The 22560-nt window shown below is 44.1% G+C and overlaps 1 protein-coding gene across 3 annotated transcripts in view; it reads left to right on the plus strand.

Annotated features, from left to right (window-relative positions):
* Nucleotides 1-22560, plus strand: part of APBA2 (amyloid beta precursor protein binding family A member 2) — a 114248-nt gene that overhangs the window by 48976 nt on the left and 42712 nt on the right. For all 3 annotated transcript variants that reach the window (XM_060755777.2, XM_060755776.2, XM_060755778.2), the window contains exons 2-4: nt 33-1024; nt 11049-11129; nt 15917-15953. In XM_060755777.2, the coding sequence (XP_060611760.1) occupies nt 71-1024; nt 11049-11129; nt 15917-15953 (1072 nt within the window). In that variant the 5' untranslated portion in view covers nt 33-70. The remainder of the gene's footprint in view (nt 1-32; nt 1025-11048; nt 11130-15916; nt 15954-22560) is intronic.

The following is a 22560-nucleotide window of genomic DNA, read 5'->3' on the forward strand; positions in this document are numbered from 1 at the left end:
TAATGGTGTGTTGCTTCTGCTTTCCCTTGCAGACCTTGCTTAGAAATGGTCACCATCTGATCCACCGGCCATGGCAAACCGGAAATGCCCCTCGGCCGCAGGAGGCCTCCTGGAGCACCGAGCGAGAGCTTGTCCGACTCCGTCTCACCGACAAGAAGTTGAGGAATGTGAGGAACTGAACTCTCCAGCAGAAGAAGATGAAGACTTTGCGGAGAAGGAAGTGGACGGGATGCCGGTGAGACCAGGAAGCCCGACGCCGGCGGAGCATGAGCAGAATGACAACAGTGGCGATGGGGACTCAAGCTCGGATTATGTCAACAACACCTCCGAAGAGGAGGAAGACTATGACGAGGGCCTCCCCGAGGAAGAGGAAGGGATCACTTACTATATCCGCTATTGCCCAGAAGATGACAGCTACCTGGAAGGCATGGACTGCAATGGAGAGGAGTACGTCCCCCATGAAGAGCGCCAACTGGAGACGGACGAGTGCCAAGAAGCGGTGGAGGAAGGGGAATGGGCCGAGGGGAAAATGGCCCACCAGGTGGAGGTGACGGAGGCCACCGGCTACCACGAGGGCTGCGTCCAGATCTTGGAAAGTGAGGTGGCCTGCTTGGAGATCCAAGATGACCACATCCAGTACTGCCATCCCGGCGACGAAGGCTATCCAAGTTACTACTCACCGGAAGCCAATGGCAACTCGTACCACTCTGGGAAGGAGGTAGAGCTGGAGGACCAAGAGGAAGATATTGACCAGATTGTGGCGGAGATCAAGATGAGCATGAGCATGAACAGCATCAACAGCGCCTCGGAGATGAGCCCGGAGCACAGCGGGACCGAGAACGTGCCCAACGACTATGCAGAGACTGGTCCCAAGGGGGAGGCCGGGCACGGCCCCAACCGGCATCTGGGGAGGCCCAAGTCCCTGAACATCCCCCCGGCATCCAAGCAGGTCGGAGAGGCTCCGAGGGGCTTCAAGAGCAAGTCCAGGACCCCCGAGGAGAGGCAGGCCTGGCCTCAGGAACAGGTAATCCACTGGTTCTTGTCCTTTGTTGGAAATGTAGAGCAGAGCCAACCCACGTGTGACCTTCCAAAGGTCGGATTTTCCCATTTTTGACCTCAAAATGGAGATTATGACCCTGGGACACAATTATCCATTTTAAAGGCTATCCTCATCTCCTTGTAGGTCTTTCCCCACCTTCTCTTGGGTTGATGAGAAGAAGGTGCAGACAATAGGAGGTTATTATTTTATTTTATTTTATTTTATTTTATATTATTTTATTTTATTTACGACATTTATATGCCGCCTTTCTCACCCCAAAGGGGACTCAGAGCAGCTTACAAGATGTACCGTATATATTCGAGTATAAGCCAACCTGAATATAAACCGAGGCACCCAATTTTACCACAAAAACTGGGAAAATGTATTGACTCGAGTTTATAGGGTGGGAAATACAGTAGCTACTGGTCAGTTTCAAAATAAAAACAGATACCAATAAAATTACATTAATTGAGGTATCAGAAGGTTAAATGTTTTTGAATATTTACATATTATTCATGTATTCTATTATGGTTTTCCTGCTTTTTCCTTTTGACTGAAATGCAAAGCAGCTCATAAGATTTTAAGACTGAGATTGATTCGTTGTATTCAAACATTATTGGGTTGTTGTGTGTTTTCTGGTCTGACCTCACAACCTCTGAGGATGCTTGCCATAGATGCAGGCAAAACGTCAGGAGAGAATGCTTCTAGAACATGGCCATACAGCCCAGAAAACACACAAAAACCTAGTGATTCTGGCCATGAAAGCCTTTGGCAATAGAATTATCATTGATTTATTATAATTCCACATATATATAAACCCCATTTTCTTAGTTTTCAACAGACCTCACAACTTCTGAGGATGCCTGCCAGAGATGCAGGCAAAACATCAGAAGAGAATGCTTCAGGAACATGGCTATACAGCCCAGAAAACTCACAGCAACTCAGTTATTAACAATGGTTTATTATTCATAATATTAATAAAATATAATATTTAAAATGTGATTAATAGCATTACGGTATTAATAAAATATTATTGTTGACATTATTATTATTGTATTGTCGAAGGCTTTCATGGCCGGAATCCATGGGTTGTTGTAGGTTTTTCCGGGCTATATGGCCATGTTCTGGAGGCAATTTTTCTCCTGACGTTTCGCCTGCATCTATGGCAAGCATCCTCAGAGGTAGTGAGGTCATTACCTCTGAGGATGCTTGCCATAGATGCAAGCGAAACGTCAGCAGAAAAATTGCCTCCAGAACATGGCCATATAGCCCGGAAAAACCTACAACAACCCATTATTATTATTATTATTATTATTATTTTATTATTATAAAAACAACAAGATGAGTCCACAGCAGACTCTGCTGACTGTTTTATCGGATCACATGTCGGACACTTCCCAAGTGTCTAGGACTGTGTGATGTACTGGTGAATAATGTGTGTAGATCCCAGTAAGGTGGCCTTTTGCAGCTGGCAGATAGTAATTTTGTCAGCGCCGATTTTGTTTAAGTGCAGGCCAAGGTCTTTAGGCACTGCATCCAGTGTGGTGATCACCACTGGGACCACCTTGACTGGTTTGTGCCAGAGTCTTTGCAGTTCGGTCTTTAAATCCTCATATCGTGTCATCTTTTCCAGTTGTTTCTCTTCAATCCTGCTGTCACATGGGATTGAAACATTGACAATCCATACTTTGTTTTTTAACACAATCGTGAGATCAGGAGTCTTGTGCTCCAAAACTCTGTCTGTCTGAATTCGGAAGTCCAAGAGTAGCTTGACGTGTTCATTTTCTGTAACTTTTTCCAGCTTGTGATCCCACCAGTTCTTTGTCACAGGCAGATGGTCTTTGTGGCACACGTTCCAATGAATCATCTAAGCAACGGTGTTGTGCCTCTGCTTGTAGTCTGTCTGCGTGATCTTCTTGCAGCAGCTGAGGATGGGATCTATTGTTTTATCTGCTTCCTTGCAGAGTCTACATTTAGGATCTGTTGTCAACTTTTCAATTCTGGCTTTGATGGCCTTGGTTCGAATGGTTTGTTCTTGTGCTGCCAGAATCAGGCCCTCCTTTGTCTCCTTTTTCAGAGTTCCATTTGTGAGCCACAGCCATGTTTTTTCTTTGTCAATTTGGCCCTCAATTTTTCCCAGGAACTGTCCATGCAGAGCCTTCTTTTGCCAGTTTTCGCTTCTGCTCTGGATTGTGATGATGATGATGATGATGATTATTATTATTATTATTTCTGATTTTCCTCTTTTAAAATGAGACTCAAAGCAGAAGCAAGGCCCATTGAGTCCAGTAGGGCATCCACTCCATTAAGTAGGCCCCGGAAATTTGGTCCAGCTGAGCTTAGCCGATGCATACCAAATCGACGCACTAAAATCCCCATTTTCTTTGTCCGTGAGAAACCGTGCTGATTTTCTTTTTGCAAAAATGCTGCTCAGATTGAATTTGGATGGTGTTTATTTCCGCCTGAAGCTGGGCCCAGCAGAGGCAGCAAATTTCCACTCTGCGCCTTGCCATGAGTCACCACAGATTCCTGGGAAGCGCAAGAACGACGAGTAAAGAGAATAAAGCCAAATTGGAGAGAAGGAGTCAGGGAAAGAAATGCTGCCTTTGCTCCTTGGAGATGCAGAGCTTCTGGGGCATCATGGCATCTCTGGAAAATAAATGTTCTCTATGAACTAGTATGGCCCGGAAATTACATAATAATACTAAAGTCCATGCCTTAGTTACCTCTGGACTGGACTATTGCAATGCACTCTACGTGGGGCTACCCTTGAAGACGGCCCGGAAATTACAACTTGTCCAATGGTTGGCAGCCAGATTAATAACTGGGGCGAATTACAGGGAAAGATCAACTCCCCTGTTTAAGGAACTTCACTGGCTCCGTTTGTCTTCCAGTCATAGAATCATAGAATCAAAGAGTTGGAAGAGACCTCCTGGGCCATCCAGTCCAACCCCATTCTGCCAAGAAGCAGGAATATTGCATTCAAATCACCCCTGACAGATGGCCATCCAGCCTCTGTTTAAAAGCTTCCAAAGAAGGAGCCTCCACCACACTCCGGGGCAGAGAGTTCCACTGCTGAACAGCTGTCACAGTCAGGAAGTTCTTCCTAATGTTCAGATAGAATCTCCTCTCTTGTAGTTTGAAGCCATTGTTCCATTGCGTCCTAGTCTCCAAGGAAGCAGAAAACAAGCTTGCTCCCTCCTCCCTGTGGCTTCCTCTCACATATTTATACATGGCTATCATATCTCCTCTCAGCCTTCTCTTCTTCAGGCTAAACATGCCCAGTTCCCTAAGCCGCTCCTCATAGGGCTTGTTCTCCAGACCCTTGATCATTTTAGTCGCCCTCCTCTGGACACATTCCAGCTTGTCAATATCTCTATTGAATTGTGGTGCCCAGAATTGGACACAATATTCCAGATGTGGTCTAACCAAAGCAGAATAGAGGGGTAGCATTACTTCCTTAGATCTAGACACTATGCTCCTATTGATGCAGGCCAAAATCCCATTGGCTTTTTTTGCCGCCACATCACATTGTTGGCTCATGTTTAACTTGTTGTCCACGAGTACTCCAAGATCTTTTTCACACGTACTGCTCTCGAGCCAGGCATCACCCAGTCCCAATTCAAGGTGCAGGTTATCACCTACAAAGCCCTAAACAGTTTGAGACCCACCTACCTTCGTAACCGGATCTCTCTCCATGAACCAGCCCGAGCTCTTAGATCCTCGGGGGAGGCTCTCCTTTCGCCCTTGCCATTATCACAGGCTTGTCTTGTAAGCATAAGGGAGAGAGCCTTCTCCTATGTGGCCCCCTGACTCTGGAAGTCATTGCCTGGTGAGATTAGGAAGATTAGGAAGGCCTCCACCTTAGAAACTTTCAAGAGGGATCTCAAAACCTGGCTTTCCGATTCGCTTTTGGAGAGTAGCCATACTATCATACACAGTTGCTCCCCCTCAATGGTTTTTTGTCCCCAGAGTATATTTCCCTACCTGTATGAAGGTCTATATTTATGACCTCATTCCTATATGAGTTTCTCCCTCACAAACAATCTGCTCCATTCCTATCTCATCCTGATTTTAGTATTTTTAGTATCTGGCCCAGGTGGTCCATGCCTTGGTCACCTCTAGATTGGATTACTGCAATGTGCTCTATGTGGGGCTGCCTTTGAAAATGGCTCGGAAATTTCAATTGGTCCAACGGGCAGTGGCCAGGATGTTAACTGGGGGCCCTTACAGAGAGAGGTCAACCCTCCTGTTCAAGGAGCTCCACTGGCTGCTGTTTATTTTCCGAGCCCAATTTAAGGTGCAGGTGCTTACCTACAAAGCCCTGAACGGTTTGGGACCAGCCTACCTGCGTGACCGCATCTCCATCTACGAACCCATGCGTTCACTTCGTTCATCTGGAGAGGCCCTGCTCGTGATCCTGCCTGCATCGCAGACAGGGCCTTTTCTGTGGTGGCCCCCCGACTCTGGAACACCCTCCCCAAAGATCTTAGACAGGCCCCTACATTGGCAGTCTTCAGAAAGAACTTAAAGACCTGGCTGTTCCTATGTGCCTTCCCAGAATAGGAAATCTCCAATACCAAGTCCCAGAAGCACTGTATTAGAACTAAGATTGCCGCACACTGCACACTGCACTTGCCCTATAATCCTTACATATCACCTGTCACATCAGCACTTTTAATTCCTGTACCCTTCACTCTGGCCCGGCCCAGTTTTATTGTGTTTTGGTGTATTGTTTATTGCTTGTTGTTTTGTTGTTTTAATATTGCTTTAATTGTTTTTAATTTGCTTTAGGTTTGTATTGTTATGTTATGTTTGAGGCCTTGGCCTTTGTAAGCCGCATCGAGTCCTTCGGGAGATGCTAGCGGGGTACAAATAAAGTTAATAATAATAATATCTTAGTTTTTTTTATCTTGCACATGCGGCCTGCTCATTGTTATTTTATTGTGTATGAGTTTGCTTTATCAGACTTTTTTTTTTGTACTCATATGTTGTATGTATTTTACTGTGTTGTTATTGTGTTTTGGTTTTATTATTATTATTATTATTGAACTTTATATATACCCCGCCACCATCTCCCCAAGGGGACTCGGAGCAGCTTACATGAGGCCAAGCCCGACAACACATCAATAAAGCAAAAAACAATACAATTATACAATATAACTCACATATAACACGCAAGGATTTAAAAAACCTATGTCCAGGCCAAATGCAATAGTTTAAAATTTAAAAAATAAACGCTGGGCATGAACAGAGGTAGGATGTATCTGGTAGGAGGGTTTTTAAAGAAATGAAGGGAGAGCAACCCAACCAATAGTTAAAGTGCTTCTGAGGACATTTTGCTGGGGATTATTTCCTTATTCAGGGAAGGCACACTTTATTTTATTGTAATATGCTGTTGGGCTTGGCCTCATGTAAGCTGCCCTGAGTCCCCATTGGGGAGATGGTGGCAGGGTATTAAATAAATATTATTATTATTATTATTATTATTATTATTATTATTATTATATAAGTCCTACTAGATCCGACCCAAGGCCCAATGTAATCCAAAGTCCGACATGAATAGGTACATTCCAATATTCTTCCCAGTATGGAACAATGGTCTTCTCTGGCTTTCAATGTTTTGGTATCTCTCCAAATGATGCAGGAAGGATAAACCAAAGCGGTTGCTTTGTGGCATCTGGCCTTGGGCTGGCATATTGCTTCTAAAGGCAGCGGCTGTGTTTCACCCTTGCGGCCAACAGCTGCCGATTAAACCCATAAATGCTGAATTATTGCCGCTCAGGGAAAGGAACCCATTTGTTGATTGTGTCTCAAACAGCCGCTCAAAAATCAATCTGACGTTGTTCTGACCGGAGGCAGCTGATGGCTCTGGCATCTCTCTCTCTCTGAAATCTCTCCAGGTTTTAGTATCATTGTTATAGGAACTGTCCAAGGTGCAGTAAAGGAAATATCCAAAGTGCTGAGTTGTTCCAGTATTTAAGCACTAATTATATCCCAATCTTTTGCATTTCTCTCTCTTTTCCTCCCACCCTTCCATCTTTCCTGTCTCCCTGAATTCTCTCGAGGTTTTAGTACTAATTTTACAGGAACTATTCAAGATGCATTAAAAGAATTATATAACATGTTGAATGATTATATCCCTTTGTTTTGCATCTCCTTCTTTCCTCTCCTTTTCTTCTTTTCTTCCACCCATCTTTCCATCCTTCCTTCCTTCCTTCTTTCCCATCTCTTCAAATTCTCTCCAGATTTTAATCCCAGTTTTCCAGGAACTATCCTGCATTGAAGGAACTATCCAAAGTGCTGAATGAATATATCCCTTTGTTTTGCATCTCCCTCTTTCCCTTCCTTTCCTTCCTTCCACACATCTTTCTCTCACTCACTCCCTCCCTCCTTCCTTCCCATCTCTCCAAATTCTCTCCAGGTTTTAAGGTTTTAGCCCCAGTTTTGCAGAAACTAGACAAGGTGCATTGAAGGAAGTATCCAAAGTGCTGAATGATTATATCCCTTTGTTTTGCATCTCCCTCTTTCCCTTCCTTTCCTTTCTTCTACACATCTTTCCCTTCCTCCTTTCCTCCCTCCATCCCTCCCTCCTTCCTTCCAATCTCTCCAAATTCTCTCCAGGTTTAGTCCCAATTTTGCAGAAACTAGGCAAGGTGCATTGAAGGAAGTATCCAAAGTGCTGAATGATTATATCCCTTTGTTTTGCATCTCCTTCTTTCCCTTCCTTTCCTTCCTACTACACATCTTTCCCTCCTTCCTTTCTTCTTTCCTGTCCCTCTAAATTCTCTCCAGGTTTTACCTACATTTTTTCAGGAACTGTCCAAGGCACATTGCATAAACTATCCAAAGAGCTGAATGATTATATTCCTTTGTTTTGCATCTCCCTCTTTCCCTTACTTTCCTTCCTTCCACAAATCTTTCCCTCCCTCCCTCCTTCTTTCCCATCTCTTCAAATTCTATCCAGGTTTTACCCAAATTATCCAGGAACTGTCCAAGGCACATTGAAGGAATTATCCAAAGTGCTGAATGATTATATTCATTTCTTTTGCATCTCTCTCTTTCCCTTCCTTTCCTTCCTTCCACACATCTATCCTTCCTGCCTGCCTTCCTTCCCATATTTCCAAATTCTCTCCAGGTTTTAGCCCCAATTTTCCAGGAACTCTTCAAGCTGCATTGCAGGAACTATTCTGAATGATTATATTCCATTGTTTTGCATCTCTCTCTTTTCCTTCCTTCCTTCCTTCCTTCGTTCCTTCCTTTCTTCCTTCCTTCCTTCCTTCCTTCCTGCCTGCCTGCCTGCCTGCCTGCCTTCCTTCCATCCCTCTTTCCTTCCAATCTCTCTGAATTTTCTCGGGGTTTTAGCCCCAATTTTCCAGGAACTATCCAAGCTGCATTGAGGGTGCTATCCAAAATGCTGAATGGCTCCCCAGCTCCAGCACTAATTCTATGCCTATTTTTGTGGCTCTCCCTCTGTGTCTCCTTATGCTTTGGACACATGTCTTATACCCTTCAGACCCACCGTAATCAGACCTGACGCAGCCTTTAAAGAGTCAGAGAGGCCCTAATGCTATTCCTTTCCATCCCGGAGCCAATCAACATGCTGTCAGTTCTCCTTGCGGATCACCCCTTCCTCCGCCTGCGGACATCCGGCTTTTGTGCCAAGGCTTTCCCATTGAATCGGATCGCTCTTGAAATAATTGTGCATGCCACTTTGGCAGCATTACAACCATCTGTATTGGTGGCGTGTATCCATTGCAGAAGGAGAAAGTGCTTTGGGTCCCGATCAAGAGAGGAAAACGGGATGATGATTATGATGTCAGCATATGTTGATGAACTCAATGGCAAAGAAGTCTGGAGTTCTTCCAACCACAAATGCCATGTATAATTTTATTTATTTATTTATGGTATTTATATGCTGCCTTTCTCACCCCGAAGGGGACTCAGAGCGGCTTACAAGGTATATATACATACAATATATTATATTATTAGCATAGTACAATATCAGTATAAAATACTGCTATATTGTACAACATTGTACTATACCAATTATATTGTAATATTATTAGTAATATTACATCTATATATATATAAATAAAGATGTAATGTTTGTTTGTGGGATTAAGATAACTTAAAAACCACCGGACGAATTGACACGAAATTTGGACACAATATACCTAACAGTCCAACGAGTGTCCATCACTGCTTGGGACCGAGAGAGAGAGAGAGAGAGAGAGAGAGAGGTGGAGATGCCCACCTTTCCTGAAGGTAGGCGCAAAAACAAAGGAGGGAGCGGAGGTGGGAGATACCTCCAGTCGGAGGGGCTCTCTTGCTCTCTCTCTCTCTCGGTTCCAATGGCTGAAGAGAAAGTCAGGAGAAGAGGCGACTTTTGGTGTGCACCCTGGGGTCTTCAGACATGACTCCGGACCCAAAGAGGGCCAGGTGCGGCGGCTCCGCCCCTTGGCTCACCCGAGGATTGGGGAGAGGAGAGGAGGCAGGTGGAGCGCCGGGGGATCGGGAAAGGGAGCTGTTCATGGGGAAGGGATCGAATGCGGAGAATGATTGAGTGCCGGCTCTGCTCGCACACCCGATGGCCAGGTGGAGCAGGAACGAGAGGGGCTAGGCGAGGCTCAAGGGCCCGACCCCTTTGGGAAGAGGATCGCCTGGCAGTGAGGCAAGAAAGCTCCTCCCAGACTGCTAGGGCTGTTGTGAGCTGAGGGGGCGCTCAAGTAGCGGTTGAGGGGCATATACAGAGGCGCCTCTGCGCCCCTGGCAAAAAAAGTGTTCTGCGACCGCTTACTTCGCATAATGGACGAGCCGCCCCTGAACATAGACATTACCATATTATCCACACCAGGCCCGTAGCCAGGATTTCGATTGGGGGGGGGGGGCTGAGTTTTTTTCAGGGGGGTCGGGGGGCTGAGTTTCGAGGGGGGGGCTGAGTCTGAGTGAAAGAGGGTCTACCCTAGCAAACCTTTTGTATCATTACCCCAATACCCCCATGCATATTATTTATTTATTTATTTACTTTACTTTACTTATATACTGCTGTTCTCAGCCCGAAGGCAACTCACAGCGGTTCACAACCAATAAAAACAGCAATAATTCAATGCAAAATATAACAACAATTAACAACTTAACACATTACCCAATCAATAAACACTTACTACGATAACCAATCACAGTCGTCTCATTATCAAAAACATAATCCAGATTCGTCATCCATTGTTCCATTCCTATGTTCATTACCAATTATTGCACTAGTTATTCGAACGCCTGCTTGAACAGCAGGATATATTGAGTATGGTGATCAGATCATGATATGAATAAACATAACAGTTTAAATAATGCACCAGTAAGGCCTTTTCACAAACTACCATGAGAATTTGGGGGGGGGGGGCTGAAGCCCCTCAAGCCCCCCCCCCCCCCCCCGGCTACATGCCTGATCCACACCCACATGTGTATGCGTGTGTGTGTGTGTGTGCATGCACTACATCTCCCCCCAAAGAAGGAAGGAGACAAAGAGGGAGAGAAGGTTGGCCACAGCAATGCATGGCGGGAACAGCTAGTGTAATATAAATATATAATTATAATATATTATTATTATTAGTAGTATTATATTGCATTACATATCTGTAACATTGAATGCATCTATATTGTTGTGTTAAAACAGTTTTATACCACTTTAACTACCATGGCTCAATGCTGTGGAATCCCAGGAGTTTTCCGAATATTTATGAATATCCTTTCCTATTGCATCCACAGTACAAATCTAGGAGTGGGCTTCAATCTCTGCGGCCTCCTCTGTTCCTCGAATTCCAGATCAGTGCAAATGCCGATTCTTTTCTCCTTGCAAACTGAAGGATGAATCAGTTCTTCTTCCCTCCTGGAGGAGCAATTAGAAAAGAAATCATGGTTCGGGAGGCAGCGATAAACCATGTTCTTATTGATTGGCATCCTTTTGGAGTTATTGATCGTTACGGTCTCCGTCTGTTCTTCTCCTTTGCAGGTGTGTAATGGGTTAGAGCAGCCCAGGAAGCAGCAGCGGTCGGATCTCAATGGACCCATCGACAACAACAATGTGCCAGAGGCAAGTCTCAGAACCTGGGCTGGGCTCTGTTTTTTTTCTTTCAGCCCTTTTTCATGCTGCCACTAGTCTCCCCTCCCAAAGCAAGCACTTTCCATATCTGTGGGGAAGTGAAGCCATCCCTGGTTTTAGTGTGAACTTTAAAGGCGATATTCTAAGCCATGAGATGGTTTGGGGTATAAGTTGGGTGCGGGTTCAGCTTATCAGGCTGATAATTAACAGGGGACAGTGGTTTGACTCTATCTACCATTCTCCATCCACCTGTCCATCCATCCATTCATCATTCTATCTGTCCTTCCTTTTGTCTATCTTTCTATTGGTCTAGCCACTCAACTATCCCTTCCACTTCCCTCCCACCCACCTATCTGTCTACCATTCTATTCATGATCCATCTACCCACCCACCTATCCATTCACTAATCTTTCTATCAGTCTGTCTATTCATCTATCTATTCATCTATCTTTCTACCTATCCATCCACCCATGCATGCACCTAATATATACCATTATGTCTGTCTATCTGTCTATTCATCCATCCACTTATCCATCCATCCACTTATGCATTCATCCATCCATCTTTCTATCTGTCTATTCATCTATTTATCTGTCTATTCATCTATCTATTCATCTAATCTTTCTACCTATCCACCCATGCATGCACCTAATATATACCATTATATCTGTCGGTCTTTCTGTCTGTCTGTCTGTCTATCTATTCATCCATCCATCCACTTATCCATCCATCCATCCACTTATTCATCCATCCATCTTTCTATATTCATCTATCCATCCATCTATCTTTCTATATGCCCATCTATCCACTCACCCACTACCTATCTATCTACCATTCCATCCACCCACCCACTACTTATCTATTTACCATTCCATCCATCCATCCACTTATCCATTCATCTATCCATCTTTCTATTCATCTATCCATCCATCTTTTTACATACCCGTCTGTCCACCCACCCACTAGCTATCTATTTACCATTCTATCCATCCATCCACCTATCTTTCTATCTACTTGTCTCTCCACCCACCCACTACTGATCTATTTACCATTCTATCCATCCATCCACTTATCCATTCATTCATCCATTTTTCTATCTGTCGATTCATCTATCTATCCATCAATCTTTCAATCTACCCATCTATCCAGCATTCTATCCATCCAATCACCCACCCACCTGCCGATCTATCTGTTGATCCACCCATCTGTCCATCCATCCATCCATCCATCCATCTCTCTATCTATCTATCTCTCTCTCTATCTACCCACCCACACACTATTTATCTATTTACCATTTTATCCATCTATCCACCCACTTATCTATTCATCCATCCATCTTTCTATCTGTCTATTCATCTATCTGTCTATTCAAGATGGATATCCATCTTTCTACATACCCATCTATCCACCCACCCACTATCTATCTATCTACCATTCTATCCACCCACCCACTATCTATCTATCTACCATTCTATCCATCCATCCACCTATCTTTCTATCTACCTCTCTACCCATCCACCAGTCTATCATTCTATCTACTTATCTATCTATCTATCTATCTATCTATCTATCTATCTATCTATCTATCCACTCACTCACCTACCTATCCCTCCACCTATGTTTCTATCTGTCTATTCATCTATCCATCCATCGACCTATCTTTCTATCTACCCATCTATCCAGCATTCTATCCACCCACCCACCTGCCGATCTATCTGTTGATCCTTCCATCCTATCTATCTATCCATCCATCCATCTATCCATCTAATCATCTATCCTTCTATCCATCCATCTATCCACTACTTATCTATCTACCATTCTATCCATCCACCCATCTTTTTATCTTTCTGTGTTTCCACCAACCTATCTATCTACTATTCTGTCAACTTATCTATCCACCACCTATGTTTCTATCTATCTGTCTATTCATCTATTCATGTATCTATCCATCCATCTTTTGATCTACCCATCTGTCCACCATTCTATCCACCCACCTATCTTTCTATCTATATGTCTATTCATCTATTCATCCGTCTATCTTTCTATCTACCTGTCTATCTACCCACTCACCCACCTATCTATTTCTACCATTCTATCTGTCCAGCTATCTTTCTGTCTATTCATCTGTCCATCCATCTATCAATCAATGTTTCTATCTACCCATCTATCCACCCACCCATCTGTCTATCACAAAAGTAGCCAGTGACAGAAATTTTAAAACTGTACGTGTTTTTAGTACTCAAAATAAATTCTGAAGCAGATTGATTGATTGATTATTTAATTGATTTTATATCCTGCTAAAGTGGCTCACGGTAGCTTTAAACATTTAAGAACCTCACTGTGCTAGAAGACTATTTCAGCAGCCTGCTGTGCTGACTTGGAAGCCGTAAGCCACCGCCGGCATCGGTTTGAAGAAAGATGTTTGCTTACATGCCTTTTGCTGTTTATTTATTTCCAAAACCCACATTCTGGAGAGAAATGGAGCTATTGCAACACCTGTTATGAATTATGAATCAGATGTGTGACATAAAATGCCTGTTATCCGAGTTCTGTTATAATAGTTGTTATGACTGATTCATATAAATACTGACTATGAATCTATTTGTTATAGTCCATTTTCCCACTGATTGTATGTTCCCTTTGGGGATGTGGGTTGGGTATATGATTGCAGCACTGTAAAGTAGACTTAGTCAGTTGAACTGTTTCTCTATCTGTTTGTCCATCTATCTCTCCCTCCCTCCCTCTATCCAACCATCTATCCCTCTATTTGTTTATCCTTCTGTCAGGTGATCTGTCTGTCTATCTATTCATCTATCTATCTATCTATCTATCTATCTATCTATCTATCTATCTATCTATCTCTCTCCATTTATCCATCCAGTCTTTATATATTGATCAGTCTATCCATTCATCTCTCTCTCTGTTTCTGTCTCTCTCCCCCTCTGTCTCCATCCATCTATCTATCCATTTATCTATCCATCATTTATCTATCTGTCTGTCTGTCTGTCCATCTATTTGCCTATCTATCTATCTATCTATCTATCTATCTATCTACGTATCTATCCATTTATGCATCCAGTTTTTATTTATCTTTCAGTCTATCCATTCATCTCTCTCTCTGTTTCTGTCTCTCTCCTTCCATCCATCTGTCTATCCATTTATCTATCCATTATTTATCTGTCCATCTGTCCGTCTATCTATCTATCTATCTATCTATCTATCTATCTATCCATCCAGTCTTTATTTATCAATCAGTCTATCCATTCATCTCTCTCTGTTTCTGTCTCTCTCCCTCTCTCTCCATCTCTATCTATCTATCTATCTATCTATCTGGATGGCCATTTGTCAGGGGTGATTTGAATGCAATATTCCTGCTTCTTGGCAGGGGGTTGGACTGGATGGCCCATGAGGTCTCTTCCAACTCTTTGATTCTATGATTCTATGATTCTATCTATCTATCTATCTATCCATCATTTATCTATCCATCTGTCTGACTGTCTATTCATCTATCTATCTATCTATCTATCTATCTACCTATCTATCAATTTATCCATCCAGTCTTTATCAGTCAATCCATTCATCCCTTTCTCTTTCTCTGTTTCTTTCTCTATCCCTCTCTCTCCATCCATCTATCTATCCATTTATCTATCTATAAACTATTCATCTTTCTGCCTGTTCATCTATTTTTCTATCTATCTATCTGTCTGTCTGTCTGTCTGTCTGTCTGTCTGTCTGCCTACGTATCTATCCATTTATCCATCCAGTCTTTCTTTATCTATCAGTCTATCCATTCATATCTCTCTCTGTTTCTGTCTCTCTCCCTCTCTCTCTCCATCCATCCATCTATTCATTGATCTATCCATTTTAACTATTCATCTGTCTGTCTGTCCATCTATTCACCCATTATCCTATCCATCCATCCATCCATCCATCCATCCATCCATCCATTTATGCATCCAGTCTTTATTTATCTATCAGTCTATCCATTCATCTTTCTCTTTTTTTCTGTCTCTCTCCCCCCCTCTCCATCCATCCATCTATTAATTTATCTATCTATCCATTTTAACTATTCATCTGTCAGTCTGTCCACCTATTCACCGATCATCCTATCTATCTATTTATATATCAATCCATTCATCTCTCTCTCTGTTTCTGTCTCTCTCCCCCTCCCTCTCCATCCATCTATTCATTTATCTATCCATCATTTATTTATTCATCTGTCTGTCTATCCATCTATTCGCCTATCATCCATCCACCCTTCCTTCCTTCCTTCCTTCCTTCCTTCCTTCCTTCCTATCCATCCATCCACCCATCCAGTCACCTGTCGCCTATCCCCTATCTATCTATCTATCTATCTATCTATCTATCTATCTATCCATTTATCCACAAAGTCTTTATTTATCCATCAGTCTGTCCACGCATCTCTCTCTGTCTCTGTCTTGCTCTCTCTCTCTACATCTGTCTATCTATCCACGTATCTATCCATCAATTATCTATCCATCTGTCTGCCAATCCATTTTTAAAGGAAAGAAACCCTATGGAAATCAGTATATTATCTGGATACATTCAGGAGCAGATTTCAGTATTATATATCTTTTTACTTATAGTGGGTTCTGAAACACATACTATAATATTGATGTAGAAAATTAGAAAAATCGACAGAAAACTAGAAACAATCTGTGTGTGTTTTTCTTGCAGTATCAAAATAAATAGCTTTTCTTGCCCGAGATGCATTTTGGCATAGAGATGTATCACTCATTGTTTTTATTCCAATACAGACAAAGAAGGTGTCTACCTTTCCAAGTTTTGTTGACGGTAAGTACGCTTTCCTCCTTCGTATAGTGTTGGTAGTGTCAAAACTGGAGAGGAGCATCTATACACATAACAAAAGTGAAAATCATTCTGTATGTGTGTATGTGAGCGCCATGAACATGTCCAAGAGCCTGCCAGTGTCCTCTGCAAGCACAATATTGCCCACCACCCAAGTGAAGGCTTTCATTTGGGGACAATTTCATCCTAGATTTTCTGATTTTCCTCCACCACAGACATCCCAGTGTTTCTTTCTCTCTCCATTGGTGTGAAATTTTCATGATCCCACTCACTGCCTCTCCCTTAACCCTTTTCTTTCCTATGGCACACAGCAAACAGAGAGGAATTGACCAGCAACTTAACATACTGGAGGGGGTTGGGGGACTGACTCAACATGATGGAAGTAGTAGTTCATCCTACATCAAGACAGAGCAATGTGACCAAAAATGATCCTTGGCCACATTTAGCACACAGAACCCCCATGTCCAATGAGAAATAGTGGAAGGGTTTGGGAGGAATTTACCTTGATTTATAAGAGTTGTAGGTCCTGGGATTTATAGTTCACCTGGAATGTAAAAGCACTCTGAACCCCACCAACAATGGACCTGGAACTAACTTGGCACACAGAACCCTCATGATCAATGAGAAATACTGGAGAGGTTTGGGAGGGATTCACCTTGATTATAGGAATTGTAGGTCCTGGGATTTATAGTTCACCTGGAATGTAAGAGCGCTCTGAACCCCACCAACAATGGACCTGGAACTAACTTGGCACACAGAATCCTCATGAGCAATGAGAAATACTGGAGAGGTTTGGGAGGGATTCACCTTGATTATAGGAATTGTAGGTCCTGGGATTTATAGTTCACCTGGAATGTAAGAGCGCTCTGAACCCCACCAACAATGGACCTGGAACTAACTTGGCACACAGAATCCTCATGAGCAATGAGAAATACTGGTGAGTGTTGGGAGGAATTCACCTTGATTTATAGGAGTTGTAGGGCCTGGGATTTATAGTTCACCTGGAATGTAAGAGCACTCTGAACCTAACCAACAATGGACCTGGAACTAGCTTGGCACACAGAACCCTCATGATCAGTGAGAAATACTGGAGAAGTTTGGGAGGGATTCACCTTGATTATAGGAGTTGTAGGTCCTGGGATTTATAGTTCACCTGGAATGTAAGAGCACTCGGAACCCCACCAACAATGGACCTGGAACTAACTTGGCACACAGAATTTATTTATTTACTTCATTTATATACCACTTTTCTCAGCCCTTAGGCGACTCAAAGTGGTTAACAGCAGCAATTTCAATGCACACATTACAAAACCATTGGAACATTTAATAACAATAGCATAACAACAATTAAACATCAATATGACAAATCATTCGCGTCTCGTCAGTAGAATCAGAATCCATGACCAATGAGAAATACTGGTGAGTTTTGGGAGGAATTCACCTTGATTTATAGGAGTTGTAGGTCCTGGGATTTGTAGTTCACCTTCAATCTAAGAATATTCTGAACCCCATCAGTGATGGATCTGGAACTAACTTGGCACACAAAACCCTCATGACCAAGAAAAAATACTGGAGGTCTTTAGAGGGATTTGTAGGAGTTATAGTTCACCTACTTCCAGAGTGCACTATGAATGACCAACTCAACCTACTGGAGGAGTTTGTGGGTACTGGCTCAACATAGTGAGAGATGGAGTTCATCCTACAGCCAGAGAGCACATTGAACCCCACCAATGTGTTTGAGAACCGGGACATCTTTAGGGATACCAAGGTGCTTGTTTATAAATGTATTGTCCTCCCAACCCTGCTATACGCCTGCGAAACGTAGACTGTCTACAGACATCACATGCAACTCCTGGAACGATTCCATCAGCTCTGCCTCCGGAAAATCCTGCAAACTCTTGGGAAGACAAGCGGACAAACGTCATGTGCTGGAAGAAGCAAAGACCACCAGCATTGAAGAGATGGTCCCCTGCGATCTGCTCCGCTGGACCGGCCACATTGTCAGAATGCCTCACCACCATCTCCCAAAGCAGTTGCTCTACTCTGAATTCAAGAATGGAAAATGGAATGTTGGTGGGCAGGAAGAGATTTAAAGATGGGCTCAAAGCCAACCATAGAATCTCTGGCATAGACACTGAGAACTGGGAAGCCCTGGCCCTTGAGCGCTCCAGTTGGAGGTCAGCTGTGATCAGCAGTGCTGCAGAATTTGAAGAGGCACGAATGGAGGGCAAAAGAGAGAAATGTGCCAAGAGGGAGGCACATCAAGCCAACCCCGACTGGGACCGCCCTCCACCTGGAAAAAGCATGGCCCGGCTTACCGGGCCAAAGAAGTTGCGGTGCAGGGCGTCCCCCACCGCCATTCTTGTCTGAGGGGGGGCTTCTTCCTCTCAGAAGTCCCCTCTGATGGCGGGAAGGATTCCCGCCGGCAGGTTAAGGGGCCAATGGTCAATTGACCATGCCCACCGTGGGTGAGGCTTGAGCTGGCCTCTCCCTCCTTGTGGGCAGCCTTATGAAGGCTTCCCAGCAGGCACTTGGCCTGCAACAGCTGATCCATCCCACCCACCCTGCATGCAGTTGATGTTTTCATTGGCAGTTAATTTTGTTGGTGTTTACCTTGTCATGGTTCTGGTGGACAGTTACTTGTTTGTTTTGTGCTCCTTGTCACAACTCCTTGTTGGCGTGGGGCATGGGCCCTGGATCTGGTTTGGTATCCCCCCTAGCGGTTGGGGGAGACGGCCAGTGGTCCCAGGGGTGCCGTGTTGCGTTTGCCCGGTATTGTGCCGGCGGCACCCTGGTTGTGCGGGATTGGGCAGTATTGGGCTGCCCGATCATGATCCAGGACCCATGCTTGGCTGCCAACCCTTGTTCCTGTTATCAATAAATGAGTTGTGGCCATTGTTCATCCCACATCATGTGTGAGTGTACTTCTTGGGTTGGCTGTGGGAGGTGTATCGCACTTGCACACGCAAACCAATGCCCTCATTGCAGGAGAAGATGCAGATCAAGAATAGGGCTCCACAGTCACCTACGGACCCACCAGAACACTGATACTGGAAGACTATCCTACTTGGCCAACTAGGGATTGCCTAAGAAGACGAAGAAGATCAGTTGAATAGGTCCCCCATGGCAAGGAAACTAGTCCAATGTGGGCTAGGCAAAACTACGGTGAGGTGGATCTGTAATTGGTTAAATGGACGAACACAGAGAGTGCTCACTAATGCTTCCTCTTCATCTTGGAAAGAAGTGACGAGCGGAGTGCCGCAGGGTTCCGTCCTGGGCCCGGTCCTGTTCAACATCTTCATTAATGACTTAGATGAAGGGCGAGAAGGTAGGATCATCAAGTATGCAGACGACACTAAATTGGGAGGGATAGCCAATAGTCCAGAGGACAGGAGCAGGATTCAAAACGATCTTGACAGATTAGAGAGATGGGCCAAAACTAACAAAATGAAGTTCAACAGGGACAAATGCAAGATACTCCACTTTGGCAGAAAAAATGAAATGCAAAGATACAGAATGGGTGACGCCTGGCTCGAGAGCAGTACGTGTGAAAAAGATCTTGGAGTCCTCGTGGACAACAAGTTAAACATGAGCCAACAATGTGATGTGGCGGCAAAAAAAGCGAATGGGATTTTGGCCTGCATCAAGAGGAGCATAGTGTCTAGATCTAAGGAAGTAATGCTACCCATGCTCTATTCTGCTTTGGTTAGACCACATCTGGAATATTGTGTCCAATTCTGGGCACCACAATTCAAGAGAGATATTGACAAGCTGGAATGTGTCCAGAGGAGGGCGACTAAAATGATCAAGGGTCTGGAGAACAAGCCCTATGAGGAGCGGCTTAGGGAACTGGGCATGTTTAGCCTGAAGAAGAGAAGGCTGGGAGGAGATATGATAGCCATATATAAATATGTGAGAGGAAGCCACAGGGAGGAGGGAGCAAGCTTGTTTTCTGCTTCCTTGGAGACTAGGACGCGGAACAATGGCTTCAAACTACAAGAGAGGAGATTCCATCTGAACATGAGGAAGAACTTCCTGACTGTGAGAGCCGTTCAGCAGTGGAACTCTCTGCCCCGGAGTGTGGTGGAGGCTCCTTCTTTGGAAGCTTTTAAACAGAGGCTGGATGGCCATCTGTCAGGGGTGATTTGAATGCAATATTCCTGCTTCTTGGCAGAATGGGGTTGGACTGGATGGCCCATGAGGTCTCTTCCAACTCTTTGATTCTATGATTCTATGATTGGGGGAGAGGATACAACCCTGCCGTATGCCTTTCCCAACCTGTTGTTCCATAGTCAGTTCTTCCTGTTGCTACTTGGTCCTTATACAGATTCCTCAGGAGAGAGACAAGGTGGCTTGGTATGCCCATACTACCAAGAACTTGCCACAATTCACTGTATAAAAAACCCTAATAAAAATTTTATTAAAAAAGAAAGAAAGAAAAGAAACGAATTCTTTTGCCCTCTATTTTCTCCCTCTTTCCCCCCCTGACTTTCTTATTTCTGGTAGTTCTTCTCCAAGCCTTGTCTCCATCATCTGCTGCCTCCGTTCTCTGCTGCATCTTCCTTTGTCGCGAGTTCAAAGCTTGCCCTCTTTTATCCGGAGGCCAGGAACAGCCTGGGAGTCGTGCTTTTTGCGGGTGGCCCTCCGAGGCTGAACAAATTGGCTTCCGGAGAAAGAGCGAGATGAAGGGAGAGAAGAAGAAGAAAAAGGAGGGGAAGCCAAATCCATGGGGAGGGCAGCACTGTGTTCACAAACCTCCCCATTAAGCAGCAGCTCTGTCAGTACAGAAGGACTTCGCTCCTCCAGTAAAACCCCAAAAGGTCCCCCCTTGGCCCCTTCCACACTTTAAAGTTGGGCCAAATCTCCTTGTCCTTTAGAGCACAGTCAGGAGGGATGTTCCTAGCAATTATCAGCCAGACAAACGCAATTTCAAATTTCCAGAACTGGAAAGAGTGGAAAGCACAGTATCAAATGGCTCTGTTTTCTCCCAGTTTTTGGTTTGCACGATGAAATCGGATGGTCGGCAGTGTATTGCAAAGTATTTCCTCCCCAAATATATGAGCCTCGGTCTCACGGATACTCATTCTCTTCCTCTGGACTTGCCCAAAATCTCCTGTATTGATGTATTGTCGAAGGCTTTCATGGCTGGAATCACTGGGCTGTTGCAGGTTTTTCGGGCTATGTGGCCATGTTCTAGAAGCATTCCCTCCTGACGTTTCACCTGCATCTATGGCAAGCATCCTCAGAGGTCTGTTGGAACTAGGAAAATGGGTTTATATATCTGTGGAATGACCAGGGTGGGACAAAGAACTCTTGTCTGTTGGAGCTAGGTGTGAATGTTACTCACAAAAACGCCCATGAAATGCCATAGAACACTAGTGCTGCGGCATCTACACTGGCTCCCAATTGAGTATCATGGTTTGTATAAGACGCTGGTCCTGACCTTTAAAACTTTATATGGCCAGGGTCCATTGTATCTTAGAGACCGTCTCTCCTTCTCCCATCATCGGAGACCATCCCAACGCGATCTGCTCTATATACCGGGTCCTAGGGAAGTGCACTTGGAAAGGACCAGCCGCAGGGCCTTCTCTGTTTCTGCCCCTGCCTGATGGAATTCCTTATGGCCTCCCTATTTGAGAGCCATGCGTGACTCAGGGCATTTCATCCTAGCACTTAGGACCTGGCTTTTTACTAGAGCATTTGACCCATGTTAATTTTAATATTTGTATGTATGTGTTTTATCCTGAATAATTTCTGCTATGTAAATCGCCTGGAGCATCTCGGATGGAGGGCGATTAATAAGTAATTAAAGATGATGATGATGATGATGATGATGATGATGATGATTCATCTGACCACCTTGATTAGCATTTGATGGCCTGTCAGTTTTCTGGTGTGGCTTGTTAGTGCCTAGGGGAATCTTTTGTTGAGAGCTGATTAGATGTCCCTGATTGTTTCCTCTCTGCTGTTTTGCTGTTGTAATTTTAGAGTTTTTTTTAATACTGGTAGCCAGATTTTGTTCATTTTCATGGTTTCCTTCTTTCTGTTGAAATTGTCCACATGCTTATGGATTTCAATGGCTTCTCTGTGTAGCCTGGCATGGTGGTTGTGAGAGTGGTCCAGCATTTCTGTGTTCTCAAATAATATGTTGTGTCCAGGTTGGTTCATCAGGTGCTCTGCTATGGCTGACTTCTCGGGTTGAAGGAGTCTGCCGTGCCTTTCATGTTCCTTGATTCGTATTTGAGCGCTGCGTTTGGTGGTCTGTGTAGAGACTTGTCCACAGCTGCATGGTATATGGTAGAGTCCTGCAGAAGTGAGTCTTTTGCTGAACATAGCATTGGTTGGATTTTCTTGGTGGGTCTGTAGATAGTTTGTATGTTGTGTTTCCTCATCAGTTTCCCTCTGCGGTCAGTGGTTCCCTTGATGTATGGCAGGAACACTTTTCCTCTGGGTGGATCTTCATCTTGACTCTTGTGGCTTGTTCTCGGTCTTGCAGCTCTTCTGATGTCTGAGGTGGAGTCTCCATTGGCCTGGAGAGCCCAGTTGAGGTGGTTCAGTTCATCTTTGAGGAGGTGGGGTTCACAGATTCTTT

The sequence above is a fragment of the Anolis sagrei genome, chromosome 9 (assembly GCF_037176765.1).
Source record: "Anolis sagrei isolate rAnoSag1 chromosome 9, rAnoSag1.mat, whole genome shotgun sequence".
Lineage (NCBI taxonomy): Eukaryota > Metazoa > Chordata > Lepidosauria > Squamata > Dactyloidae > Anolis > Anolis sagrei.